The sequence below is a fragment of the Muntiacus reevesi genome, chromosome 2 (genome assembly GCF_963930625.1).
Source record: "Muntiacus reevesi chromosome 2, mMunRee1.1, whole genome shotgun sequence".
Classification (NCBI taxonomy): Eukaryota; Metazoa; Chordata; class Mammalia; order Artiodactyla; family Cervidae; genus Muntiacus; species Muntiacus reevesi.
The window spans coordinates 207,439,600-207,465,514 of record NC_089250.1 but is presented as its reverse complement, the minus strand read 5'-3'; the positions used below and the strand labels follow the sequence as shown (position 1 = coordinate 207,465,514).

General features: G+C 46.7%; 1 protein-coding gene across 1 annotated transcript in view; it reads left to right on the top strand.

Annotated features, from left to right (window-relative positions):
* The window catches only part of GALNT17 (polypeptide N-acetylgalactosaminyltransferase 17), a 416,949-nt gene that overhangs the window by 315,299 nt on the left and 75,735 nt on the right, over positions 1–25,915 (top strand). The window contains exon 6 of the mRNA XM_065920375.1: positions 17,172–17,289. Within this exon, the coding sequence (XP_065776447.1) occupies positions 17,172–17,289 (118 nt within the window). The remainder of the gene's footprint in view (positions 1–17,171; positions 17,290–25,915) is intronic.

Here is a 25,915-nt window from a genome sequence, read left to right as displayed (position 1 = left end):
CAGACATGACTGAGTGACTTTCACTTTTCAGACCACAAGGGACCAGTGGCCAGTGACAGGGCCCCAGGTCATCAGCTGTGTAGAAATGAATTCCCAATAAAGATGGAAAGTAGTGAAACATACAAAGTGTTTATTAGGAAGAAAAAAGAATACATGTGGATAGACAGACTCAGAGAGAATCACGCCCGTGGTAATTTTAATCACTTGTATGGGGCATTTCTTCCAAGTTTCCCTTGGCCAGTTATCTTTGCTTTGCTGGCTTCTGAGTCCATATTGGGTTTATCTCAAGATCTTCCTATTTGTGTGCGTGCATCTCAACCAAGATGGATTCCAGCAAAGAGGTCTATGAGTAGGTTGATATCACCTGCTATGGGGTGGTGCCCCCTCCCTTTTTGACATTCAAGGAACCTTTCTTTGCCTGTGTAGTTGGGAAGGTCTCCTTGACCTTGAGAATGAGAAATATGTGGCCTCTGACTTTTATGTGGGCAGGGCTCAGCTTCTCCTCCCTCCTGCTGTTTTGGAGTATCTGTCCACAGGAAACGACCTCCAGCTGATCAGCCTGAGGTCCAGGTATCTCCTGTCTCACTGTGACTGCCTCCTGATAAACGGCAGATCTGGAATAAAAAAGTCCTCTCACATACTTCAAAATACAGTATTATTCTACTTGACTATTTTTTGGTAACTGTTTTACTACTAATTTAGCCCTTAAATAAGCAAGGCCATCAGAAAGCTATGTTCTTATGCTGACCTCATTTTGCCCTTGGAAACAGTTGTTCTTATCCTATTATACTTGGGTAAATGCTGTGAGGGTTTTCCCGTGGCTCAGATGATATAGAATCTGCCTGCAATGCAGGAGACTGAGGTTCAATCTCTGGGTCAGAAAGATCCCCTGGAGAAGGGAATGGCTGCCCACTCCATTATTCTTGCCTGGAGAGTTCCATGGACAGAGGAGCCTGGTGGGCTACAGTCCATGGGGTCACAAAGAGTCAGCCATGACTGAGCGACTAACACTTTCGAATGCTATGAACCACTGCTAAGGAGTCCTTTAAGAGGTAGATTTGTGGAGCTTGTATTACTGAAGTGGTGTTGTGAGGAAATTGCTTATCAAGTTATTTAGTAGAGAAATTTCTCTTGAGTCTTCATGGCCAAGTAGTGTGCGTGCGTGCACGTGTGCTAAGCTGCTTCAAGCTCAGTTGCTTTAGTTGTGTCTGACTTTATGCAACCCCATGGCTCTGTGTCAGACTGCTTTGTCCATGGGGATTCTCCAGGCAAGAATACTGACGTGGGTTGCTATGCCTTCCTCCAGGCGATCTTCCCAACCCAAGACTTGAACCCACGCTTCTTATGTCTCCTGCATTGTCAGGCAGGGTCTTTACCACTAGCACCACCTGGGTAGCCCAGCCAAGCAGCTGTGTTTCTCTTAAAAAAGATCTTTTAGACACTGCAGATCTTGCCAGTGCTTCTGTCTGCAGTGACATGGAGCTGACTTTGTGGTCTCCCTTATTAAGCAATTATTTTGTGTACCAAGCTCACCCCTAAGCTGTCATCTTATCCTGCTCATTTCCCCTTTGTCCTCTTGTTCCTATTTACTTATGTTTTAATTTTATCTTATCCCATAGTGCCTGCGTTTATATAGGATATTCTAAAGCCTTCTTAAGAAAATTCTCCAGCATGCGCAAGTATCAATACTCTTCCTTTTGTACAGGAGGAAAATTAATTTTCCCTCTACCCTCCTAGGTTCTAGCCTGAGAACCGCCCATCCTATAATAAAAAAGATTAATAGGAGAAAAGCATACTTCTGTTTAATACCTGGTATGCTTCCTATATACATGAGAGATACCCAAGAAAACCGAGTCATTCCCAGAAATGGCCCAGGCCACCACCTTAAATACCATCTCTGGTTAAAGACAAAAGAAGATGTTAGGGAGGGAGGGAAGGCCTGTTAATGGGAGGTGACCAAGAAAAGCACAGTAAACAAGGGTGAGGTTTGTGACATAGAGTAAAGCTAGCATCGGTGTCACTGCTGAGAGTGTCTAAAGATTTAGGGTCATCCTTCTGCTCCTGGTGTTCAGAGAGAGATACCCTTACAAATGGAGATTTCTTTTCTGAGTGTAAATTTCTCTTTCAAAAGAGTAACTTCTAGACTTTTCTGAGCTTCTAAGTCTGCTGTTTCTTAAAAAATAACCAGCTCAAGATAATCCCATGCCCAAGAGGCGTATTTTGGGGTGGCATATTCTGCTAGCCCTTCACTTTCTTTTATAGAACAAAACACGTGTCGCTAGCCTGATGCCATTTTCAAATGTATGGCCCAAAGCATTTATCAAATGTGTTCTTACATCAGCCCTGAAAGCTAGAGCAAGGCTGTTATCCGCCATCCATCTTCCACATCTTTCTCTCTCCTGAGCCCCTTATCTGTCCTTTTCCAAGTTACCTTCTGCCAATCGCCATGTAGGTACAAGTTGCTCAATGTGGGCATCTGCACTCCCCTCTACAGCTCTTGTTCTAGAACAGAATTCAGCAAAAATTTTTCTGTACAGGGCAAAATAGTTGGTATTTTTAGGCTTTAGGAACCAAGAGAAGCTAAATCAAAGCTATTATGGATACGTACTTCTAAACAAAAGGAAAACCAACCTCTACCAATATTTTACTGGTGGAATTAAAAATATTATAATAATGAGTTCAATGTTTTGGAGTCTGGGTCTGCTAAGGAGGAAATGAATTTTTTGCTGGCAGAGGGGTTATATTTTGCCTCACTGAGATTCATCATCTTCAAATGGATTATAGATGTTCATCTGTGAAAAATGTTCTTAGCGCTCTGGCTGAACAGAAACAGTCAGAATCTTGTTCTGGACTTTTCTTCTTTTTCTCTTTCCCAAATAGCCACTCAATCTATGTTTCATCTCACAAGATAGCGTGTGTGTGTGTGTGTATGTGTGTGTGTATGCCATATATACATCGATGGCTGATAATTATTTAATATCTTACCACTTCTTCGGAAACTTGATGCTTTCACCAAAATCACTTTCAATGAATTCTTTGCAAATTGGTTTCTCAAAGCCTAAACAAACTATGATTAGCAAGAACAAAAGTGTCATGCTGAGAAAATTACTTATAAGAAATATCTTACTGCAGAGTTTTGAGAGGGTCTCCGTTTTAATAAATCCAGTCCAGGCAAATCAGCGAGCCAAGGAAAAGCATTTGGGACTGACAACTTCAATCCCCACTGGCGTTTTCTGCATCTGTGAAAAATCACACCGCAGAGAGATGAGCACTGCCTTTAACCTCCGCCAGAAAAGGCTCTTAATACCCAGGCAGTCCACTTCCCAATCTGGAGGAAGTTGTTGTTTCAGAGTGAATTATCTTTTGAGCCACAAAAGGGAACGTGCTCCCTCCGTTTAACAGGCAAAGCTCTGGCCTTTGGGTCCCATTTTCTGGTGTGAAATGTGTGTGCTGGATCCAGCATTTGATTTTTTAAAAAGGCAGCGGTACTTACCCTTTTGGTATTTATATGTAGAGCAGAAGCAAATGGAACTCTGAGTATTAAATTACTGTACTGTGCCAGTTGAGAATTCTGTGCGAGCCAGCCAGCTCCTTCCCCCAAATTGTATTTTTACTGTTCAGCAGCTGCAAGTTCCCAGAAATCTTCAAAGCGGGACCACTTTATTTTACCCAGTGCAAGAGCTCTTAGCTGCTGCCGGTTTTCACTGATCTTGTCTGGGAAGCAGCAGGATACCTAGGACAGTGTGGGATCAGACATCAGCAGTTTGCTTCTAACTCCATACTTATTTGCATGTGTCTACCCTTGGACAGTTTTCCCTTAACCTCTAGCCTCAGTTTCTTCAGCTGGAAAATAGGGCTAATAATAACTACCAAGTAGAGACACCAAAATCACTGTGGATGGTGACTGCAGTCATGAGATTAAAAGATACTTGCTTCTTGGAAGGAAGGCTATGATAGACCTAGACAGTGTATTAAAAAGCAAAGGTATCATTTTGCCTACAAAGGTCTGTCTTGTCAAGGCTGTGGTTTTTCCACTAGTTGTGTACAGATGTGAGAGGTAGACCATAAAGAAGGGTGAGTGCTGAAGAATTGATGCTTTCTAATTGTGGTGCTGGAGAAGACTCTTGAGAGTTCCTTGGACAGCAAGATCAAACCAGTCCATCCTAAAGGAAATCAACCCTGGATATTGATTGGAAGGACTGATGCTGAATCTGAAGCTCCAGTACTTTGCCCACCTGATGTGAAGAGCTGACTCATTGGAAAAGACTCTGATATTGGAAAAGATTGAGAACAGGAGGAGAAGTGGGCGGCAGAGGATGAGATGGTTGGATGGCATCGCTGACTCAATGGACATGAACTTGGAAGAACTCCAGGAGATGGTGAGGGACAGGGAGGCCTGGTGTGCTGCAGTCTATGGGGTTACAAAGAGTCGGACACGACTTAGTGACTGAGCAACAAGAAAAGAGCTACTCTGAGGATTAGAAACGGTTATAAATTGTCTTCCTGCAGCACCAGACACATCTGCTCCTCAGTTCAGGGCATTGTTGGTCTGGGTGCTGAGCTCCCTATCAGGTTCTCCTCTCTCACCCCTGCCCTGCCTTTTGGTCACTTTAGATACCAGTGTCTATGCCTGACATTCACATCAGGAACTTGTGCTTATTAGGAAATGGTATAAAAGAACTCACGATGTGCGATGTTGTAACAAAATGCACTGAAGTAAGTGCATTTTGATTAACCAAGCCACTTATTGCCAGAAAAGGTGATGAAACCCCTAAAATACCCAGTGCTGCTTAGACCCTGAGAAGAAGATTTGGCAGAAATTCATACAAAGACAACCCCGGGGATGGCGTTGAGTTGTCTGTGCTTCTACAAATGGGGCCTTGGCGTTAGAAGATGCTCAGCTAACAGGCCTGGGTATTAGCTGAGGCAGAGCTGAGACCAAGGAAAATGGCAGGTGTTTGAGCCTGAGGTCAGGGAAAGGCAACAAGGCCCAGAGAAAAGATAAAATAGAAAGCAGTGTAATCTCGGGACCCGTGGCTCCTGAAGCATCAGCCAGACATGCATTTGGAGACATGACCACCCAGGGGGCTAGCTGGGAGCTCCAAGAGCGGCAGGAGGCACGAGGTGGGGAGGGCACAACAGGGGACAGACTGACTGTGCAGCCCCTGTAGCCCATGGTGATGACGACAGCCAGCCACGCGGGGACACACATACACCCTGGTATTGTGGTCGGAGCAGTAGATGGAAAGGGGTGGGAGGAACGCCCTTCCCGATGAGGGCTTTGTTCTGAAGGCAGCTCATCGCTTTGTCCACAGACCACAGATGCACAGTCTTCATTTTCTAGCGCCTTCTTTCCCCTGTACCCGCTGGCGTTTGCTCCTCCCACAGCCTCGCTCATGCATACAGATATAGGTATAGGTATAGATGGGCTTCCCAAGTGGTGCTCGTGATAAAGAACCTGCCTGCCAATGCAGGAGATATAAGAGACGCAGGCTCAATCCCTGGGTTGGGAAAATTTCCTGGAGGAGGGCACGGCAACCCACTCCAGGGTTGCCTGAAAAATCCCATGGACAGGGGAGCCTGGCGGTCTACAGTCCTCAGGGTTGCAAAGAGTCAGGCACAACTGAAATGACTTAGCACATATGCATAGGTGTAGATGGGCTTCCCTGGTTGGTCAGACTGTAAAGAGTCTGCCTGCGATGAGGGAGACCCAGGCTCAATCCCTGTGTTGTGAAGATCACTTGGAGAAGGAAATGGCAACCCACTCCAGTATTCTGGCCTAGGAAATCCTTAGATAGAGGAGCCTGGCGAGCCCTAGTCCATGGAGTTGCAAAGAGTCGGACACAACTGAGTGACTAACACATAGGTATAGGTAGGCTTCTCTGCCCGTGGGATTCTCCAGGCAAGAATGTATGGAGTGGGTTGCCATTCCCTTCGCCCGGGGATCTTCCTGACCCAGAAATCAACCTGGGTCTCCTCCATTGCAGGCAGATTCTTTATCATCTGAGCCACCAGGGAAGCCTATAGATATAGACATAAAGATATATAGCTGTAACTCCATAACTTCAACCGGAAACCATTTTTACTAAGGAACAACAGGAAATAGTGTTTATGTTGCTGCCCCATTAGGATAATCTCCTGCTGATTTTTTTTATCTCCACAAGTACTCAGCACTGAGTCTAACAAAAGCATTCTCCATTGCCTGGCACTGCTGGTTGACCAGATGAACAAATGCAGGGACGAGCAGGCACACTTGACCCCTATTCAGCTCCTTTCTGTGCAGCGAGGATAAGGTGCTCAGTTGAAGAGGTGCAAGGAGCATCAGGGAGGGGGCATCTCTCACAGACAACACAGTCCGGGGCACAGACTCTGACCTCAGGGTGGAGAGGAGGTGACCTCAGGATGGGCTGGGCCATCTATGGAGCAGGCTGGATGGGCAGTTCTCTCGGGGCCACTGTGACTACTCCCCTCTCTTCCTGGGGTGTTTTTACAACCCACCCTGACACTGACCTCAGACTTCACACCTTTATACCACATGGTGTGCTAAACTTTCTTATTTCTCTTTCCTCCTAGAACTCAGCCCTCCTTCCCTGTCCACCTCATTCTAGACCCGAAATAGACCCTGGAGTGACACCGTTTGCCAGGATACCCCCTCACCAGTTCCTCCCTCCTTGTCCCCTCTCCCTCTGTCCTTCATCCTTCTGCCTTCCTTTAAGTTCTTTTTTTGTAATATTTATTTATTTGACTGCGCCAGGTCTTGGCAGCATACTGGATCTTCCATGTTTGTTGTGGCATGTGAACACTTAGTTGCGGCATGTGGGATCTAGTTCCCTGATCAGGGATTGAACCTGGGCCCCCCTGCATTGGGAGCGTGGAGTCTTAGTCACTGCACTACCAGAGAACTCCCTTTAAAGCTTTTGATAACACTTCACACGTGTTGAGTACATCGTGCTGCATGGAGACCATCTGTTTTCATCTCATCAGATTCTCACCACGGTGCTTTTAGGTTTTCAGGGCAAAGTCTTATGCCCAGTTTACCGATGAAGAGACTGAGTCCCAGATGGTTGGATGACTGCCCAGGCAGGATGTTTAGATTAATGTGCTTTCCCTGAGCCCTAGGACCCTGTGTCCCCGCCCGCCCTAGAGTGAGCATCGCGGTGCTGTGCCCTTGATCCCAGATTTAAAATACGGTGTTTGAGTTAAAACTGGAAGTATCTTGGGACCTTATCTCTAGAGTGCTAGAAAATCTGTCTCCATGAATAGAAGGTCAGGATGGAGGTACATCCACTCCTCCAGTCTCCTGCTTTCTCGTTGCAGTTGGAAAATTTATGTTCCCATTTATAATGGGAATCAAAGGAAGCTTACGGATTGTTATCACCAGCTCCACATTTTTTTACTGAGGTAAAATACTTAGGCAATTTATCATCTTTAGTGTAGAATTCAGTGACATTAAGTACATTCATAATATTTTGCAACCATCACCACTATGTACTTGCAGAACAGTTTCATCTTCCCAAATGGGAAGCCTGCATCCGTTAGGTGGTCACTCCCCACTATCCCCTCCCCCTTGCCCTTGGCAGTCACCAATCTGCCTTCTATCTCCATAAATTTGCCTATTCTAGACATTTCATACAGTGAAATCATATGTGACCTCCTTTCTTCTATTACTTAGTGTAATATTTTCAGGGTTCATCCATGTTATAGCCTGTCTAAGAGCTGTTATCCATTGTATGGGTGGGCCACATACATTTTGCTTATCCATCTATCCATTGGTGGACATTTGGGTTGTTTCAACTTTGTGTACATGTGTGTTCACAGCAGCTACTGTGCAAAATGCTGCTGTGAACACGCATGTACAAGTTGTTGGAATCTCTGTTTTTAGTTATTCCTGGGAGTGTTTTCCTGGGGGTGTGACTGGAGCCGAGAGTGCAAGGAAAAGCTGAGAAACTCAGACTGTCTAGATGGAGCTTGGGAAGATGTTGTGAGACCCTAGCTTTTACTCTGAAGGAAATGGGGAATCACTGGAGGGTTTCTAGCAAACGCATAGCCTGAGCTGACTTACGTTTCAATAGAGCCTTGAGAGTCGATTGTACGAGAACAGAGTGGAAGCCCGTTAGGAGCCATGGTGATAATCCAGGCAATAGAATGATGATGGCTCAGTTGACATGATGGCAGGGAAGATGGTGGGAGATCATCAGATCCAAGATTTATGTGGAAGGTAGAGCCATAAGGACTTCTGATCATTTGGCACCAAGGCCAACACCAAGGTTTTTATCCCAGCCCTTGGAAGAGTGGAGTCAACGTTGCCTAAATAGGAAAGATAGGTGGAGTGGGCTTGAGTGGAGGATAGGTTAATGATTCCTTTCTAGCCACGTCTGAGGGATCTCTTCGATGTAATGAGACCCTGAGCAGGCAATTGGATGTACCCAGTCTGGAGTACAGAGGAAGGATTCAGACAGGAGTGTATATTTGGAAACTATTGGAATGTAAATGCTTTGAAAGCCAAGAAAGCAAACATGATCATCAAAGAGTGAGTGTAAATGGAGAGAACCAAGGACTCTGTCCTAGAGTCCTCCTCCTCTGAACCTCAGAGAGAAAAGCAAGAGTCAAGAAGGAAGATCGGAAGGGGCATCTAGGAAGACAGCCAAGTGTGGAGAGCCTACTTGCAAGGAAAGAGGATGATCTGCTGTGTCAGATGCAGCTAGGGAGCTCACATGTGATGAGGACTGAGAACTGGCCATTCAATTTCAGATGAGTCATCTCTGACTTTGACAGATGGACTTGCAGCGGAGTGGTGAGGATGAGAGCCTGCTTGAGTGGCTTAGGAGAGAACGGGAGAGAAAATTGGAGACATCGGGTGTAGATAGTTCTGAAAAGGGGCTTTGCTGTAAAGGGGAGCAGAAAATGAGGAGAGATAGCTGTAAGGAGAGTGGGTCAAAAGAAAGGGGATTGTAGACTATGTGAGTGGCTTGGAACGAACCAGCCAAGAGGGAAGATGTTAACTGTGGGTGTTGTTCTAAAATGTACCCAGGATTTTAAAATTCAGAGATGGTGAGGACAACAAAGTGGGAGATTATTGCCATTAAAAAGATAGGTTGTCACTGTTTTCAAGAGAAAGAGGCCTGCCATGTCGTGCAGTGCCATTTGGGGAAGAACCTGAGGCAGTTAGGAGGAGAAGCAATGAAGAGACAGTGTGAGCCGAGGCCTTTGTTTTTTTCAATTTATTTTATTTATTTATTTTTGGTTGCATTGGGTCTTCTCCAGTTGCAGTGAGCAGGGGCTACTCTCTAGTTCCGATGCAAGGATTTCTCATTACCGCGGAGCATGAGTTCTAGGAGCATGGACTCGGTAGTTGCAGCTCACAGACTCTAGAGCACAGGCTCAGTTCTTGGACCACCAGGGAAGCCCCTTTTCTTATTTTCTAAATTCTTGATGCTTTGGCACTTAACTGGGGAGAGACCACCCCTCCCAGGACTAGCCAGTTCTAAGAGAGTGCAAAAGACCCGCTGAGAGCATGCCTTTCCTCTGCAAACTAACCAGCCCGAGCCCACATTCCCAGCCACCTCCTCTACCTTGTCGTTTCACTCCAGCAGACAACAGCCCTCTACCCTGGGAGGCCGGGAACCAGACAACGGGAGATAGCTCCCTAACCTCCAAATATTCCAACTAGCCAGTCATAAGCCAGATCAGCTGCTTAAGGTGCCTCACCCATTTCTTCTAGAGGAAACTACAATAAAGACTCTGAGCTCAGACTTCCCTGGTGGTCCACTGGTGAGGAATCTGCCTGCCAGTACAGGAGACACGGGTTCGATCCCTGGTCCAGGAAGATCCCACATGCCGTGGAGCAGCCAAGCCCATGCACCTAGAGCCCATGTTCCACAACAAGAGAAGCCAGGGCAATGGGAGCCTGGGCACTGCCACGAAGAGTAGCCCTTGCTTGCCACAGCTAGAGAAAGCCTGGGCAGCAGCGAAGACCCAGCACATCCTGAAATCAATAAGGAATTAAAAAAAAAAATTTGAAAGTGAAAGTCACTAAGCGTCCGACTTTGCGACCCCATGGACTATAGAGTCCGTGGAATTCTCCAGGCCAGAACACTGGAGTGGGTAGCCGTTCCTTTCTCCAGGGGATCTTCCCAACCCAGGGATCGAACCCAGGTCTCCTGCATTGCAGGCGAATTCTTTACCAGCTGAGCCACAAGGGAAGCCTGTGTGGAAATAAGGAAAGATATTTAATATAGGTGTGAATAGGGGAGAGAGGATTGCAGGAGTGAGGACGGGAGTAGTGAGAGTAAGGATGAGTAAGCAAGAGAGGATGGGAGGAGGGGTTGGCCTCAGCTAAGAGCAAGAACAGTTCAATTACAGCAAAACGGTGACCACGCCACTAAGTGTGTGGATGTGAGAGGTGGGGTCATTCTCTTTTGTTTGCTGGTTTCTCAAGGAAATAAGAAGCAAGGTTGCCGGTTGAGAGGGAGGAGAGGGGAGGAGGTGTTGGAGGTTTGCTGGGGCAGAGTCTTCTAGGAGTGACCGAGGAAGAACTCGGGCCCTGGGGCAGCTCTGAGGGCCCAACGGACACACACAGAGCCCTGAATTTAAGGAGAAGTCAGCCAACAGAGAGATGCAATTATTGACATCAGTTTTGCCAACAATGCAAAGTGGGAGTGGGGAAGCCAGGCCACTCTTAAAACAACCAACCATGGCTTTGGACTTGGGGGACAGGGAGAACTCAAGAGGAGGAAGTCCGTTGTCAAGGTGGCAGGGCCAGTGGACTGCGGGTCCCAGGGGAGTGGGAGGAGGGATGAGTCTGGTGAACTTGAGGAGATGAACTGGAACAGCAGGGGTTGGATGGGAGAGTGGAGTGCTTATGGCCAGAGAACACAGATGATTTTTGTTTGTTTTCTTATTTTTGTCAAGCTGTATTTTCTGTAAGACATGTGTATTTTTTTCACAAAAGATAAATGTGTTTTTAAGGGTGTGGGTAGGATTTGGACAGATGGAGGTGGTCTTGTGGAGGACATTTCTGGAGAAGGACGGCCGGGCGTAAGTTGAGATGCATTTCCTGAACAATGAATTGCCCCATGTAACTGGCTGTGGACTCTATAGGGCCGATGGCAGGAGAGATGTTGAGGAGGGCGGAGATGCTAAGGAAGAACTTGTACTTCACTCAGGAGAGGGTGGGGAGCCAGTGAAGGGGTTTGAGGGTGGACACATCACCGACAAGGAGAGCAAGCAATGACAGAGACAAAGCTCTGCATATCTGGGTGGAAATTCCTGGGTCTGCCTCCCTGTCTCTCTCTTTCTTATCTCTCTGTCAGCTGGAACAGTTGTGGTGTGTTGAGTATATTCTTTGGAACAGCAACAATAAAAGTGATTATTTTTAATTTCTGCGCTTCTCCTCCGTAATGGAGCTATTAGACTTTGGCAGATCCCTTAATATGATTATCCTTTTTGAATGATTTCAAATTGAAATGTTTGCGCTGATGGTGGTAATTGCAGTGGAGTTTGAAGAACGAGGCTGTGGACTCACGTTCCAGGAGCTCATCGACTGTGGCTCGTGCTCCTGGGCAGGTGGGGACAAAACCCCGGAGGGGTCATGGGACCCTGGCGACTTCTTGGTTCTGGTTATAAGGACGGGTCTGGCTCACCCTGCCGACGGTATGGCAGGTCCCGGTAGGGCTGGGCAGGGGCTTCCCGTTGAGAAGACGACAGCTATCTATCATCAATCCAGAATTCAGAGCAGGCATCCCCCTGAGATTGCCAGCAATGCTGACTGGCCCAGCCGAGGTGAGGATATGCCTTGTAATGATTTATTTCATCTCCGCATCAGCCAGTGAAGCATCAGCCACCTGCTGGAGCCTTTCTCTGCTTCCAGCATCGCAGGGTTGCCTCAGAGTCCTTCTGTTTGCAAGACCGGGGTCTTGGCTTAGCAGGGAGGCCACCCCGCAGGGACTGGTCTCCCAGGCTGCTTCCAGTCCCTCCTCTGCACCATCTGTGTCAAGCTTGGCCTCAGTAGGACACCAGGATGTGAACCGATACCTGGGCACCCTCTTGACACTGTGACAAGTTGTTGTTGTTGTTTTTTAATATTTATTTATTTATTTGACTCTGTCAGGTGTTAGTTGGCAGCAGGTAGGATCTTCACTGTCGTGCAAGGTCGTTCGTTGCCCTGCATGGACTCTCTAGTCATGGTGCTTGAGCTTCCATAGTTGCAGCATTCAGGCTTAGTTTCTCTCTCCCCAAGCGTGTGGAATCTCAATTCCCCGACTTGGGATCGAACCTGCATCCCTTGCTGAACAACCAGGGAAGTCACCTTTGGCAGGTTTTGACCATGGCCTTCAGGGGACCTTTCCACATGCCACCGATGGCAATAATGGTCACACGCTCATTTCGCACCTTCGATGCACGGGGACCAGCCTCCTGCCCTTCTTTATCTTTGGGTTTTGGCGGCCTGCCAGCATGCAGACAGTGGCCTGCTTGGCTGTGGCCTCTTGGTGGGGCCTCGTGCCAGCTGGGTAGCTGCTGTGGCTGAGTTTTAATGAGGAGGCCCTAGGGGACCCCTCCTTCCCGTTGTGGGGAATCCTGGAGCTTCTGTATTTTGATTGAATACACTGAACCGAGCTGTGAACAGCAAGTGGGGAACCCAGAGGGACTCATACAGTGAATCCATCTCTCTTTGCCACCGCAACCGAAAAATAAAACATCATCCAGGTAAAGCCAGTTGCATGAAAAGAGCAGGTTGCATGGTGGCAGAAGATGTTTCCTAAAGGGCGATGTGAGAGATGCCGGGAGGAAGAAGCAGCCGATGTCCTTGACAGTGAAAGGCTAGGGCCTGAGTCCTCCCTGCCTCTCTGCCTCTTCTCCTCCATCTTCCTCTCCTCCCTCCTCCATCTCTTCCCCTCCTTCCCTCCTTCTGCTCTGTTTATCCATCTGTCTCTCCCCCTAGGAACTGCACACTCCCCCGCTGTCCTTGGCTTCAAGTTTAGGTCAGCCAGTTCGTCCCTGGGACATCATGGAACCCTTCCCCACCAGGGGTGGTCACCAGATCTATCACACTCATTCATTCATTCACCAGCATCTGGCTGTAACGTCAGCAAGGCTCTGGCTCCTGGGAATACAATGAGAAATTAGAGGAATAATTTCTCTGCTCTTGGAGACCTGATGGTTCACGAGGGAGCTGGCTCTGTAGGATGGTTCTGCTGGTACAAACACGGATTCCTGAGTCCCGTCTCTGTAAGTCTGGTTCCGTAATCTGGGCTGCACCTGGGAAGCTGCATTTTTCTAAGGAGCCATCCTGGTGATGCTGATGGATCCTAGGCCAATCTCAGGGAAACCTTCTTTTCAGCCTTGAGGCTGTGCCCAGAACCACCCATTCAGGAGTGTTGGTTGACAGCTGTGCGCTGTGGTTCTAACTGTCCCGCTGGCCCTTGAGTGGTTAGAAAGTGCAGTGTCTTAGAGAAGGATCTTACCACACATGGGTGATGATGTTGGGAATTTTCAGATGTCACACTTCAGTGTTGGAGAGTATTCTAACTTCTCAGAATTTCTTGATGTGCTCAGCAGTGGCTCTCTAAAAACCTGGGGTGACCCCACTGCTCCCTCCCATTCCCCCTTCTCTGTAGATTCCCGACCTCCCTGGACCACCCCTCCCACCTCCAGGCACGCCTGTCGCTGGCTTTGCTCTGTCTCCCGGGTGACACTGACTTGTAACTCTCCCAGAGGGAATCTTCTCTGCAGTTTGCATCTTCTGGCCGTCTGATGAAATATCCATCCTCCCCCAGATCAGAAATGGTGGGGAGGAGAGATTGTTGTCATTGTTCAATTGCTCACTCGTGTCTGACTCTTTGCGACCTTGTGGACTGCAGCACGCCAGGCTACCTAGCTCTTCACTATCTCCCGTAGTTTGTTCAAACTCATGTCCATTGAGTCGGTGATGCTATCCAACCCTCTCATTCTCTGTCGCTTCCTTCTCTTCCTGCCCTCAATCTTTCCCAGCATCAGGGTCTTTTTCAGTGAGTCAGCTCTTTGCATCAGGTGGCCATGGTGTTGGAGCTTCAGCTTCAGCATCAGTCCTTCTAATGAATAGTCAGGGTTGATTTCCTTTAGGATTGACTGGCTTGATCTCCTTGCAGTCCAAGGGACTCTCAAGAATCCTCTCCAGCGCCACCATTCAAAAGCATCAATTCTTTGGCTCTCAGCCTTCTTTATGGTCCATCTCTCACATCTGTACATGACTACTGGAAAAACCATAGCTTTGAGTAGATGGCTGCTTGTCAGCAAAGTGATGTCTCTGTTTTTTAATACACTGTCTAGGTTTGTCATAGCTTTGCTATTCAACTGCAAAGAACAGAAACCTATCTAACACATCCCATTTAAGTCAAGGAGGACAGATCACAAAGACACAAGGGGCTCTCACATCACCCAGGGGCAGAGTGCAGAGCCAGGCCAGTCAGCAAGTGGGCAGCCCAAGACTCCAGCCTGCCCTGCACCCCCTGGTCTCACCCTGCGAGGGACATCTGCCTCCCTCTGCTCAGCCATCCGTGTGCACAAGGACCAGTAGAGCTGCCCCCAAACGGCAGCCTGAGCCCTCCAGATGGCTGAGACCCTCCAGTTCTAGCTCCTGGCACTGTCTCAATCCCAAGTTTCAGAAAAACATAATTTGATAGACCCCATTCGGGATCCATGCTGACTTCTGTTCAGTTAACTGAGACAGGGGCTGGACTTCATATGCTTTTCCAGAAGAGGGGTCAGCTGCTTCTCTGAAAGGGGCCAAGGGCTGCAGGGAATGCTTGACAGTTAAAGTGAAGCCGTTGCTGTTCTGGGGTAGCTAGTGCCCCGAAAGAGGGCGATATCCTGTGTCTATAGACGTGCTTGGTGTGAGATTCCTGGGAAAACACGGAGGACGAAAGAGCACTGTTACTGAGCTCCTGCTCTCTCTGCACTGGTCTCATTGCATGTCTTTTCACAGCGATGCTCTGCAGAGACTTCACTGGGATCCAGAGGCTCCATTCACTTCACGCAAGTTCAGTTTCCATGGCAGCACCCGCATTCATCAAACTTGGTCCCTTCAACTCTCAACACTGGTCTTCCCATTGACACCACTGCTGCTGCACCACATGGGTACCAAGAAGTATCCCATGAAGTCAGAAATCTGGACCTTAAAGTCAAGCTCGAGATCTGAAGGAGCAGATAAAGATCTATTGTTGAGATCTCTAGTTCAGTTCAGGAGAATCCCACCTAACAGCTTCCTAGAAGTCCCAGTGGACTTTCATGGGGCTTCCGATATGAGACGTCTCTATCGCCTAGGAAAGCATCTCACCAGCATTTCTGGCCTTTGGCAGACTGGCTTTTTCATGAAGCCATTTCTGAGGAATGCAGTGAGGCAGAAAGACTGAAATGAAGGGCTTTGAGAGGCGAATGGTCCTGGCCTCTGCTCTATGATTCATGCTGGGTCGCTAGTTCTCCGCGGGCTTCAGCAGGAGAGGTCCTCCCCCTTTCACACAACCGTGGGGGTTTTTAAATGAGACAGTGCGTGAAATGTGCTTTGCGCTCATGCTGGAGACAGTAATCACTCAATAAATGGCAGCCATAATAACAGTAATAATAATAACTTAGTTGTTTGAATGGAGGATGTTTGTCTGTCCCCTACAGCACCAGTAAAATGCCTTGAAGGAGGCTGCCTGCTTCTATTTCTTCTTCCTCCCCCTCCTCACCCTCTTTTTCCTGTCCCTCTTCCCTTCTCCCTCCTCCCCTCCTTCTCTCCTTCCTTCCCCTCCTTCCCCTTCTCCTCCTCCTCCTCCTTCAAGTGAGATACAATTGGATAAGGTGGTGCAAGTTTAAAGTAGATACACTTTCTAAAACAGACTTAGAGAGTTAAGTGATAGAGTAAGCACATGCATTATTCAAAATCCTTAACGTATTTTATCTCATTTGATTGTCATAAGAGTTCGGACACGATTGAGCGACTTTCACTCATTTACTCACTCACTCGATGGCCTCATGGGATACCTACCCCATAATTCCTGTTTTACAGAGAAGGAAACTGAGACTCAGAAAGGTGACGTAACTTGGTTGTTACATGTTAGTTAAATGAAGGGCCCTTTTGTCTAACTTCAGGATCTTAAGCCACAGCTCTGAAGCTGACTGTAAGCTGAATTCGGTCATACAATGGGGTTACCTTAAATGCTCATGGGATTTTCAGCTATATTAATAGAGGCATGGTATCTAGAATGATGGAGGCGAGAGTTCCGCTTCCCCTGCCCTGAAGATAGCTCATCCAAGTGTTTAATTCTGGGTCTTGCAATAAGGTAACCACCATAGCATTAGTTAATGCCTCTGTTGTTTAGTCGCTAAGTCACGTCCGACTCTTGGTGGCCCCGTGGTCTGCAGCACACCAGGCTTCCCTGTCCTTCACTATCTCCCAGAGTTTGCTCAAACTCATGTCTATTGAATTGGTGTTGCCATCCAGTCATCTCATCCTCCACCACCTCCTTCTCCTTTGCCCTCAGTCTTGCCCAGCATCAGGGTCTTTTCCAATGAACTGGCTCTTCACATTAAGTGGCCAAAGTATTGGAGCTTCAGCTTCAGTATCAGTGCTTCCAATGAATATTCAGGGTTGATTTCCTTTCAGATTGACTAGCTTGATCTTCTTGCTGTCCAAGGGAGTCTCAGGAATCTTCTCTAGCACCACAATTGAAAAGCATCAATTCTTCGGTGCTCAGACACCTTTATGGTCCAGCTCTCTAACAGGTCACATACTTATCATTTCTTTTTTTTTTTTTTATGGTGAGAATATTTAGTATCTACTCTTAGCAACTTTGAAGTACATAGTACACTATTCTTAATAATAATTACAATGCTATGCATGAGAACCCTGGAACTTGTTTATCTTCTCACTGCAAGTGTAGACCCTTTGGCCAATATCCCCCAATTCCTCCACCCTGCCCCCAGCCCCTGGTAAGCACTCTGAGTACATTGTATGAGTTTGACTTATTTAGATTCCACATATAAGTGAGATCTACAGTATTTGTCTGACTTATTCCACTCAACATAATGCCCTCAAGGCCCAGAAGTGTTGTTGCAAATTGGAGAAAAGGATTTCCTTTTCTCGTGGCAGAATAATATTCCATTTTCTATGTATCACGTGACTATCATTTCTCTCTCTTTCTCTCCTGCAGGACACCAGCCATGATCGGCTGCTCGTTTGTGGTCAACAGGAAGTTCTTTGGTGAAATCGGTCTTCTGGACCCCGGGATGGATGTGTATGGAGGAGAAAATATCGAACTTGGAATCAAGGTCTGTGACATGGTGTCCTTTCTTCTTGGTCCATTTATGTTTGTGAGCCGAACTACCTGGTAATTTTTGATGTGTGTTTAAAGCTTCCTTAGCTGGGTGAATGACAGAATGGTTCACCCCACTTCTGTTCCTAAAGATGTTCCAGCAGGATTGGTACCCACCCCCCCTTAGACAGGAGAGATCTGAGCTTTACCCGCTTCAAGAAGTTGAACAATTTGGCCATGCCTGGGTGATCCAAATTAGACATTAATTAGCTAGAGAATATGGTTCCTACTCCCATCCAGTTTCATTCTCTCCTTAAATCTTTCTTAAAATTAAATCATCTCCTTAAATTAGAATTTCCAGCCTACATATTTGGACAGTTCATGTACATAAAATAACCATAAGATGCCAGAGGAGAGAAGGATCGTGTTCTGTGGGACTCTCCTGTTTCTTAGAAAGGTTTCTAAGGAGGCTGATGGGGAAGAGGGAAGAGGAAGAAGATTGCAGAAGGGGCTCTTGCTGGCCCTACATTCAGATCAGCTCCATCGATTCAGCCAGGTTTTGTTTAAAATTCTGTTTGAAAAATGATTTTCACTGTCAAAAAAAAAAAAAAGTTGGGCATATTGATGCATTCCAACCTCTTTGTGTTAGAGTTAAGATAAATGGACCTCAGTGAAGGTTTGGGTGAGGGGACTCCTTTAGGACCTGGTCACCACTTAACTGGTGTGTCTTCCTGCATACCACAAAGAGGGGGCTCCTGGGGGTGCCCATTTAGGGTTGCTGGGCCCTCACTGGCCCCTGTCCTGAACTTTTGCATACCTGGGAAGTAAGCTTGTTGGAAACGACTCGGACACAATTGTAAAGTTTAAGTTTATTGAATTTCTTCCTCCTTCCGCTGCTGGAATCTCCTTTTTGTACTGCCAGGCAGGTACCCAGCACAGAACCCCTTCCCACAATCGAAGCCTGTTCTCCGTGTCAGATTTCACTCGTTATCCCTAATTGCTCAGAACCTTTAAGATACCCCGCCAGCCCCTCATCTACACTTACACCCCCCTTCATGGAGTGAAAGACTTCGTGTTCTTATGATGAAATGAGCGTCCAGGATGCAGGAGCAATGGGGATGGTGGGGACCTTCCCTGCACCCTCAAGTCACTCCCTTTTGGAGACTGCAGACTCTTCCTGTATTTTCGGTTCCAGGCTGGGTTCTTTCCTAAGTGGAATTTACATAGAATTTCTTTGAAAGCCCAGCAATTAAAAATCCCATGGATATGTGATCGCAACTAGTGTACTCGGCAATTAATCCATTTGGAATTTAATTGATGGAAAAGATCTGGACCCAGAATGTTGAACTTGGCCTCTGACTTCAGTTTCTACCCTGGTCTCATCTCCTCATTCTACCATCTTCCTTAGCTCTCATCTGCTTCTAGCATGCCAGGGAATTATGACTTTTTTATTATGTATATTGTATTTCTCTAACTTTACTAGCCAGATTGCAAGCTTTACGGGGCACAGAACTTCATGGTGCTCACCTTTGCATCCCAGGCACATAGAACCATGCTTCACACATGGCTCAATAGGTATCTGTTAGATTCATGACTGACTGAGCTTCTAAAGGGACCCAGCATTCGTAGAAGCAGTGAGACATTGTGGAGACAAGCCCAGTGGTTAAATGGAAGATGATAACTTACCCAGGTACTTCCTTGTGAAAGGAAGGAGCTGAAGGAAGCCCTGCATTGAGACGGTTAAGCTTTCTTAAATGTTTCAAAATTTTATGATAGTTTATAAAATCATGTGTTTATTTATATATAATGTTTATAAAATTAAAATTTATGACAATTTGATAAATTGTTGATTTTAAAAATTTTTAATATTTTATTAAGAGGGATTTGAATGTCTAATGGTGTGAGAAGGAAGCCTGTGGGGGTAAGACGACACCAGCAGAGGGGAGAACAGGATGATGGATGGAGCACTGTCCTCACGGAGGCAGGGGCACAGGTGGAGGGGTTATGGGGACAGGAGGGACCCCCAGATTTGATTGCCACAGCAGGCTGTGCTCTGTGGAAAACAGGTGGAAACATCAGGCCCACTGCTAAGGCGCTCAGATGTTGGCCTCCCCACGCGTGAAGGTATTTTCTGTGCATCGACCTGGACTCCGCAAAGGTCTGGGTGTGAGGCTCTGCCGGGCTCCATGGTGGTGGCGGTGATGACAGCCCTGCGTGGCTGCCCTATCCCTGCAGGAGGGGCGGAGCCTGTCAGTTTCGCCCTGCGGCAGCGCCACCGAGTACAGCACCGCCCCTCGCCACCAGCTGAGGGCGCCCGTGAGTTCCGCGCCGCACCTCCAGGGGACAGGCTGGAGTGATGGGTTCCAGAGCCTGCTCACTGGCTTGTCTTCTACTGGTCTTCTCAGCACCGGGCTGCTCTCCAGACGTCTTTGTGAAGGCGTCGGATGGAGGAGCCCGGATCCTCCCCTAATGTACAATCACCAGGCTCTTATTCCAGGCACCTTCAGCATCCACGCTGGAGATTTGGGAATGTTTATGCGCTTAGCTATTTCTGCTTTATTGACTACGTCAAAGCCTTCGACTGTGTGGATCACAATAAACTGTGGAAAATTCTGAAGGAGATGGGAATACCAGACCACCTGACCTGCCTCTTGAGAAACCTGTATGCAGTTCAGGAAGCAACAGTTAGAACTGGACGTGGAACAACAGACTAGTTCCAAATAGGAAAAGAAGTACGTCAAGGCTGTGTATTGTCACCCTGCTTATTTAACTTATATGCAGAGTACATCATGAGAAATGCTGGGCTGGAAGAAGCACAAGCTGGAATCAAGATATCAATATCAATAACCTCAGATATGCAGATGACACCACCCTTATGGCAAAAAGAAGAGGAACTAAAAAGCCTCTTGATGACAGTAAAAGAGGAGAGTGAAAAAGTTGGCTTAAAGCTCAGCATTCAGAAAACTAAGATCATGGCATCTGGTCCCATCACCTCATGGGAAATAGATGGGGAAACAGTGGAAACAGTGTCTGACTTTATTTTTTTGTGCTCCAAAATCACTGCAGATGGTGACTGCAGCCATGAAATTAAAAGACGCTTACTCCTTGGAAGGAAAGTTATGACCAACCTAGATAGCATATTAAAAAGCAGAGACATTACTTTGCCAACAAAGGTCTGTCTGGTCAAGGCTATGGTTTTTCCAATGGCATGTATGGATGTGAGAGTTGGACTGTGAAGGAAGCTGAGCGCCGAAAAATTGATGCTTTTGAACTGTTGGAGAAGACTCTAGAGAGTCCCTTGCACTGCAAGGAGATCCAACCAGTCCATCCTGAAGGAGATAAGTCCTGGGTGTTCATGGGAAGGAATGATGCTGAAGCTGAAAGTCCAATACTTTGGCCACCTCATGTGAAGAGCTGACTCATTGGAAAAGACCCTGATGCTGGGAGGGATTGGGGGCAGGAGGAGAAGGGGACGACAGAGGATGAGATGGCTGGATGGCATCACCGACTCAATGGGCATGAGTTTGAATAAACTCCGGGAGTTTGTGATGGACAGGGAGGCCTGGCATGCTGCGATTCATGGGGTTGCAAAGAGTCAGACCCAACTGAGCGACTGAACTGAATTGATGCGCTTGTTTCCCATAGCCCAGAGGTCCCCAATCTTTATCACACCAGGGACTGGCTTTGTGGAAAACAGTCTTTACATGGATGGTGTTGGGAGTGGTGGTTCAGGTGGTAATGCAAGCAGTGCATGCCTGCTAAATCGCTTCAGTTGTGTCTAACCTTTTGCAGCCCTACTGACCATAGCCCACCTGGCTCCTGCATCCATGGGATTCTCCAGGCAGGAATACTGGAGCGGGTAGCCATTTCCTCCTCCACTGGGATCTTCCCATCCCAGGGATTGAGCCTGGGTCTCCTGTATTGCAAGTAGATTCTTTACTTTCCATGCTCATTTTAAGAAATCACTGTTACCCGATGTAAGATAAAACACACACATTCATTGTACACCATTCATCGTGTGTATGTGTGTATTAGGTGTTCAGTTGTGTCTGACTCTCTGCAACCTCGTGGACTATAGCCCACCAGGCTCCTCTGTCCGTGGAATTCTCCAGGCAAGAATACTGGAGTGGGTAGCCATTCCCTTCCCCGGGGTCATTCACCATGATATGAGTCTGAATCCTTTACCCAGGACTGCTGTGGAGCCTCCTGCAGAAGTTGCACCAAAAGGAAGGTCCTCAACAGGATCTTCCTGTCTCAGGGATTGAGCCTGGGTCTCCTGTATTGCACGTAGATTCTTTACCGTTTGAGCCACCAGGGAAGCCCTCAGCTTAGCCAACTTCCTGGCACATTCGTATCTATTCTCAGAAAGGAGCCCAGGCAAGAGTCCACATTCTTCAAGACCCCCTCTCTTGAAAAATACATTAGCCATCCCTGCTGCCTGAGATAAATCAGAGCTTTATGTAATATATACACTCATATATACATATGTAAAATTGTATAAAGTGTACACACATACATTTATACAGATTAACCTATAATAACCTGCAAGAAATGACATAAAATCATATGCTTTAGCTATGCGAGGAAATTTTAATTTGAGAACACTTACCTTTTCTTTGTGATTTCTTTGACTAAGAAATAGGTCCATTGGCGATCAAACTATTCTCTGACATTTTTCATTACCTTTTAATTCCATCCTCAGTAATTAAAGAGTAGGAAGAACTGAAAACCTTACTGTGGTTCGGGAGAGGGGGGAAAACAGCAGGGTTTACTCTAGGGCTCTTGCTTGGATGAAAGGCAAGCTTTCCTGTGACCAAAATAATCGATACAGTGGGGGGGGGGGGGCAGTGCTTTCTAGGACTGAGAAAATAAATGAGATAAAAAATTGAAAGGTTTCCTCGTGTTCTGAGTAACATTAATCAGCAATTTTAACGATGTATATTATGGTAACATGTCTAAATGGTAAGAGGGAAAAAATTCAAGGAGAAAAGACCAAATAGATTACTTTTAAATAGTGTCAGATGGCCTCAGGTTTCTCCAATATATCCATCTTCTTGGGGATGAAAAGGCACTGTCTTATTCTGAACCCTCATGTAAAAGAACGACTGACACACACCATTACTGAGTCCTGCCTGCATGAACCTGAAAGAAAGGCAATAGAAATGCTGTCAGGTCCTCCAGCCATCAGGAAAAGCCTTAACTCGTCAGGAATCTCAAGGACTGAGTAAAAGGCAGAATTCCTATGTGTGCTCATTGTTGTTGAAAATATTTTTGAGACCAGCGACCTGTGATGGAGGTGAAGTCAGCAAGAGGGTGGTGGGTGAGAGAGGAGGACACAGGCATGATAACCCTTCTTACCTGGCCCAGCCCGGCCCCCAGGACCTTCCTCCTGGCGCAGCTTTTGCAGGAGGCGCCACAGCAGTCCCGCGTAAAGGATTCAGACTCATGTCCTGGTGAGTGGCCCTGGGGAAGGGAATGGCTACCCACTCCAGTGTTCGTGCCTGGAGAATTCCATGGACAGAGGAGCCTGCGGGCTACAGTCCATGGGGTTGCAGAGAGTCAGACACAACTGAGCAACTAACACACACACACACACACACACACACACACATGCAGTGAATGCGGTACAATGAATGTGTGTATTTTATTTTATACCAGGTGAGAATGATGTTCTTAAAATGCAGAGTTAGAGCTTGGTGCCACAACTGCTTGTGGCATAGTTCACGATACCCCCAGACCCCCATTTTCCTGAGGAGTTGGGATGCCATTCTTAGGACCCAAGTGGGCCCAAGGTTGGCGTCTCTGCCATCTTGCCCAGCCCGGTGCACTTGAGCTGACGGCACTAAAGACCTGCAGGATAGCCCACAGGCTCAGGCTCTCTGAGGCCCCGTGCCAACGGGGATACCTTCAGCAGTAGATTTGATAATCAGGGGGCAGATGGTATAAACAGTCCTGGTCTGACTCTGAAAGTTCAGGTATCACGAGTACCAGTGTCTGAGAGTGGAGATGAATATCTCAGCTCAAGTAGAAGACATGAAACGGCTCTGACCAGCCCTGTTGATGGATGCTCTGATCCCCACCCCAGGCACTCCTCTGTCCACGGGCTTTGGGACTTATCATCCAGCATCCATTTTAACCACAGAAGATTCTCCCTGCCTGCTCTGAGACCCCTGACATCAGAATCCCCCACGTCCAGAAGCCTCCTCTGACCTTTGTCTTCCACTGGGATCTCTTGGGCTTAAGTCTGCTCTATCTATTGGATATTGTAGTTGGATAATGGTCACTCCTGAAAGCAGACCACCAGTTCAGTCCCATTTGCCTTGTCCTTAGACTGCATGAGTCTTTGGTCCTCCTTTCTCTGCTGTTGATGGTCATCTCTGACTATGGGAATATCTTCACAATGTAAGGTTAGAGTATACCCATGATAAAACTCAGAGCAAAAGTTCTTGGTCTTGTCTAGATAGGATCAACTTTGGGGTTTCACAGACTAGTCCTTAATCTGGATCCATACATTAATATTCCAGGTGACCAGCAGTTCAACTGAATGCTTTTGGATATAATCGGGAGGCATGTTGAGAGCCTTCTCTGCTGTAACAGACACTGAACTAGGAAGACCACAGTAGACATACATAGCTTCTATTGCCATAAAATTTATGGTCAGGCAGAAAAATCATTCATTTAGCAAATAATAACCACTGTAATAGGTGTGAAAAGATAGGGCAAGAGGAAAATAAGAAGAAGATAGCAAAAGAATATAACCTACTCTAGGCAGTTGGGAAACTCCTCCTTAGGGAAATGAGGTTGAAGACTTGAAAATGTGTTGAATTTAGATAGGTCAAAAAGGTGTGGGAATGGAGTGTAGGAATAAGAATATTCCAGACAATTTTAGTTATATGAGATTATTAAGTTCTAGAGATTTATTGTATAACATAGTACCTGTAGTTAATAATGCATTGTGTACTTAAAATTTTGCTGAGGGTAGATTTTATGTTGTGTTCTTTTCACAAAGTGTTTGTTTATTTATTGAGATGTAATTGACATACATCACTGTGTACACTTAAGGTGTACAGTAATAATAAAGAATGCAGGAAGAAATGTTTGGAAATGATATGTATGTTGATAGCATAGATTGTGGTGATATCCCCAGGTGGCAGAGTGGTGAAGAACCCGCCTGGCAATGCAAGAGACTCAAGAGATGTGGGTTTGATCCCTGGATCTGGAAGATCCCCTGGAGGAAGGCATGCCAATCCACTCCGGTTCTGTTGCCTGGAGAATCCCCATGGACAGAGAAGCCTGGTGGGCTACAGTCCGTGGGGTCGCAAAGAGTCAGACACGACTGAACCACTGAGCGCACACACACATTGACATGATGGTTTCCCAGGGCTATGCTTATTTCCAAACTCATCAAGTAGTTTACATTAAATAGGTACAGCTTTTCAATATCAATCATGCCTCAATAAAACGGTTTTAAAAGGAAAAAAAGATATTTCAGGCGGAGACAAAACATGTGCAGAGGTTTGGCATTCTGAGAAGGAAATGTATTCTGAAAACTGAGGTATTCCAGGGGGCTGGAGAAGGTAAATGTTAGGGAAAACATATTAGATGCAGTGGCAGCAATCTTGAGTGGCATCTAGATTATGCAAGATCTTTAAACAGGTATTTGGCTTTTTTTTAAGGACCACTGTGAATATTTTGAAAGGAAAAAAAAGAAGACATGTGATAAAGAAAAAGACATCTGTGTGTGCGTGTGTGGTGTGTGTGTCTATATATATATAGTCCCATGTTGGGCCCATAACCAAGATCCTTTGGAAGCATTTAAGGTGACTGTGGCTATCAGCCTTTTTTTATATAAGAAAGATCATTATTGCCATGAAAAGACCTCGATTGCCATGTCGAGAATGAATGATAGAACTGAATGGACTCAGAGGTGAGGCGGAAGGAGAGCCTAGACTGTGGTTGGGGCAGCGGGAGAGAAATGGGCAAATTCAGAAAGCAGAAGAAACAGGACCTGAGGGTGGAGTGTATAGAGGCGATGAACGCGAGTGGGGGGCAAGGCAGACTCCCGAGTTACTGGCTTGAACAATTGGGAGATGCTGGTGCTCTTCTCAGAGATGAGGCAGTCTGAACAAAGGCGCGAGATGATGCTTTCTCTCTGAGAGGGGTCCTGACACCATCCAGTTCATCCAGCGGGCAGTTGGGTGTGTGGAGATTAAACAAAGGAGAGAGGACAAAGTGTGAGATAGACTTGGGCATCTTCTGTACATAGATTATATTCGAAGTTGCAAGAAGGAAGGGGTTGCCTAGAGAAAGGAGGAGAGGGGATAAGACGGAAATCCAGAAAAAAAAAAAGCCACCTTTAGGGCGTGGAAAGGGTAGTTGGAGAAACAACTAAGAAGAAACCCAGAGGAAGAGAGAAAAATAGAGTGAGGGAATTTGTGGCAACTGAGAGAAGAATGTGTCTGCCTACCCAGAGCAGGCAGGGAGAGGAAGGGGTGTATCCAGGTACCATTCAGGAGGCATAGTGAACAAGGACCTGGTGATGACTCAGCGTGAGGAATGAATGGGAGGAGAGTGTGCTGTACCTCCCTGGTCTCGGAGCAACTGGATAGATTCACTTAGAAAACACTGGCAGAGAAGAAGGT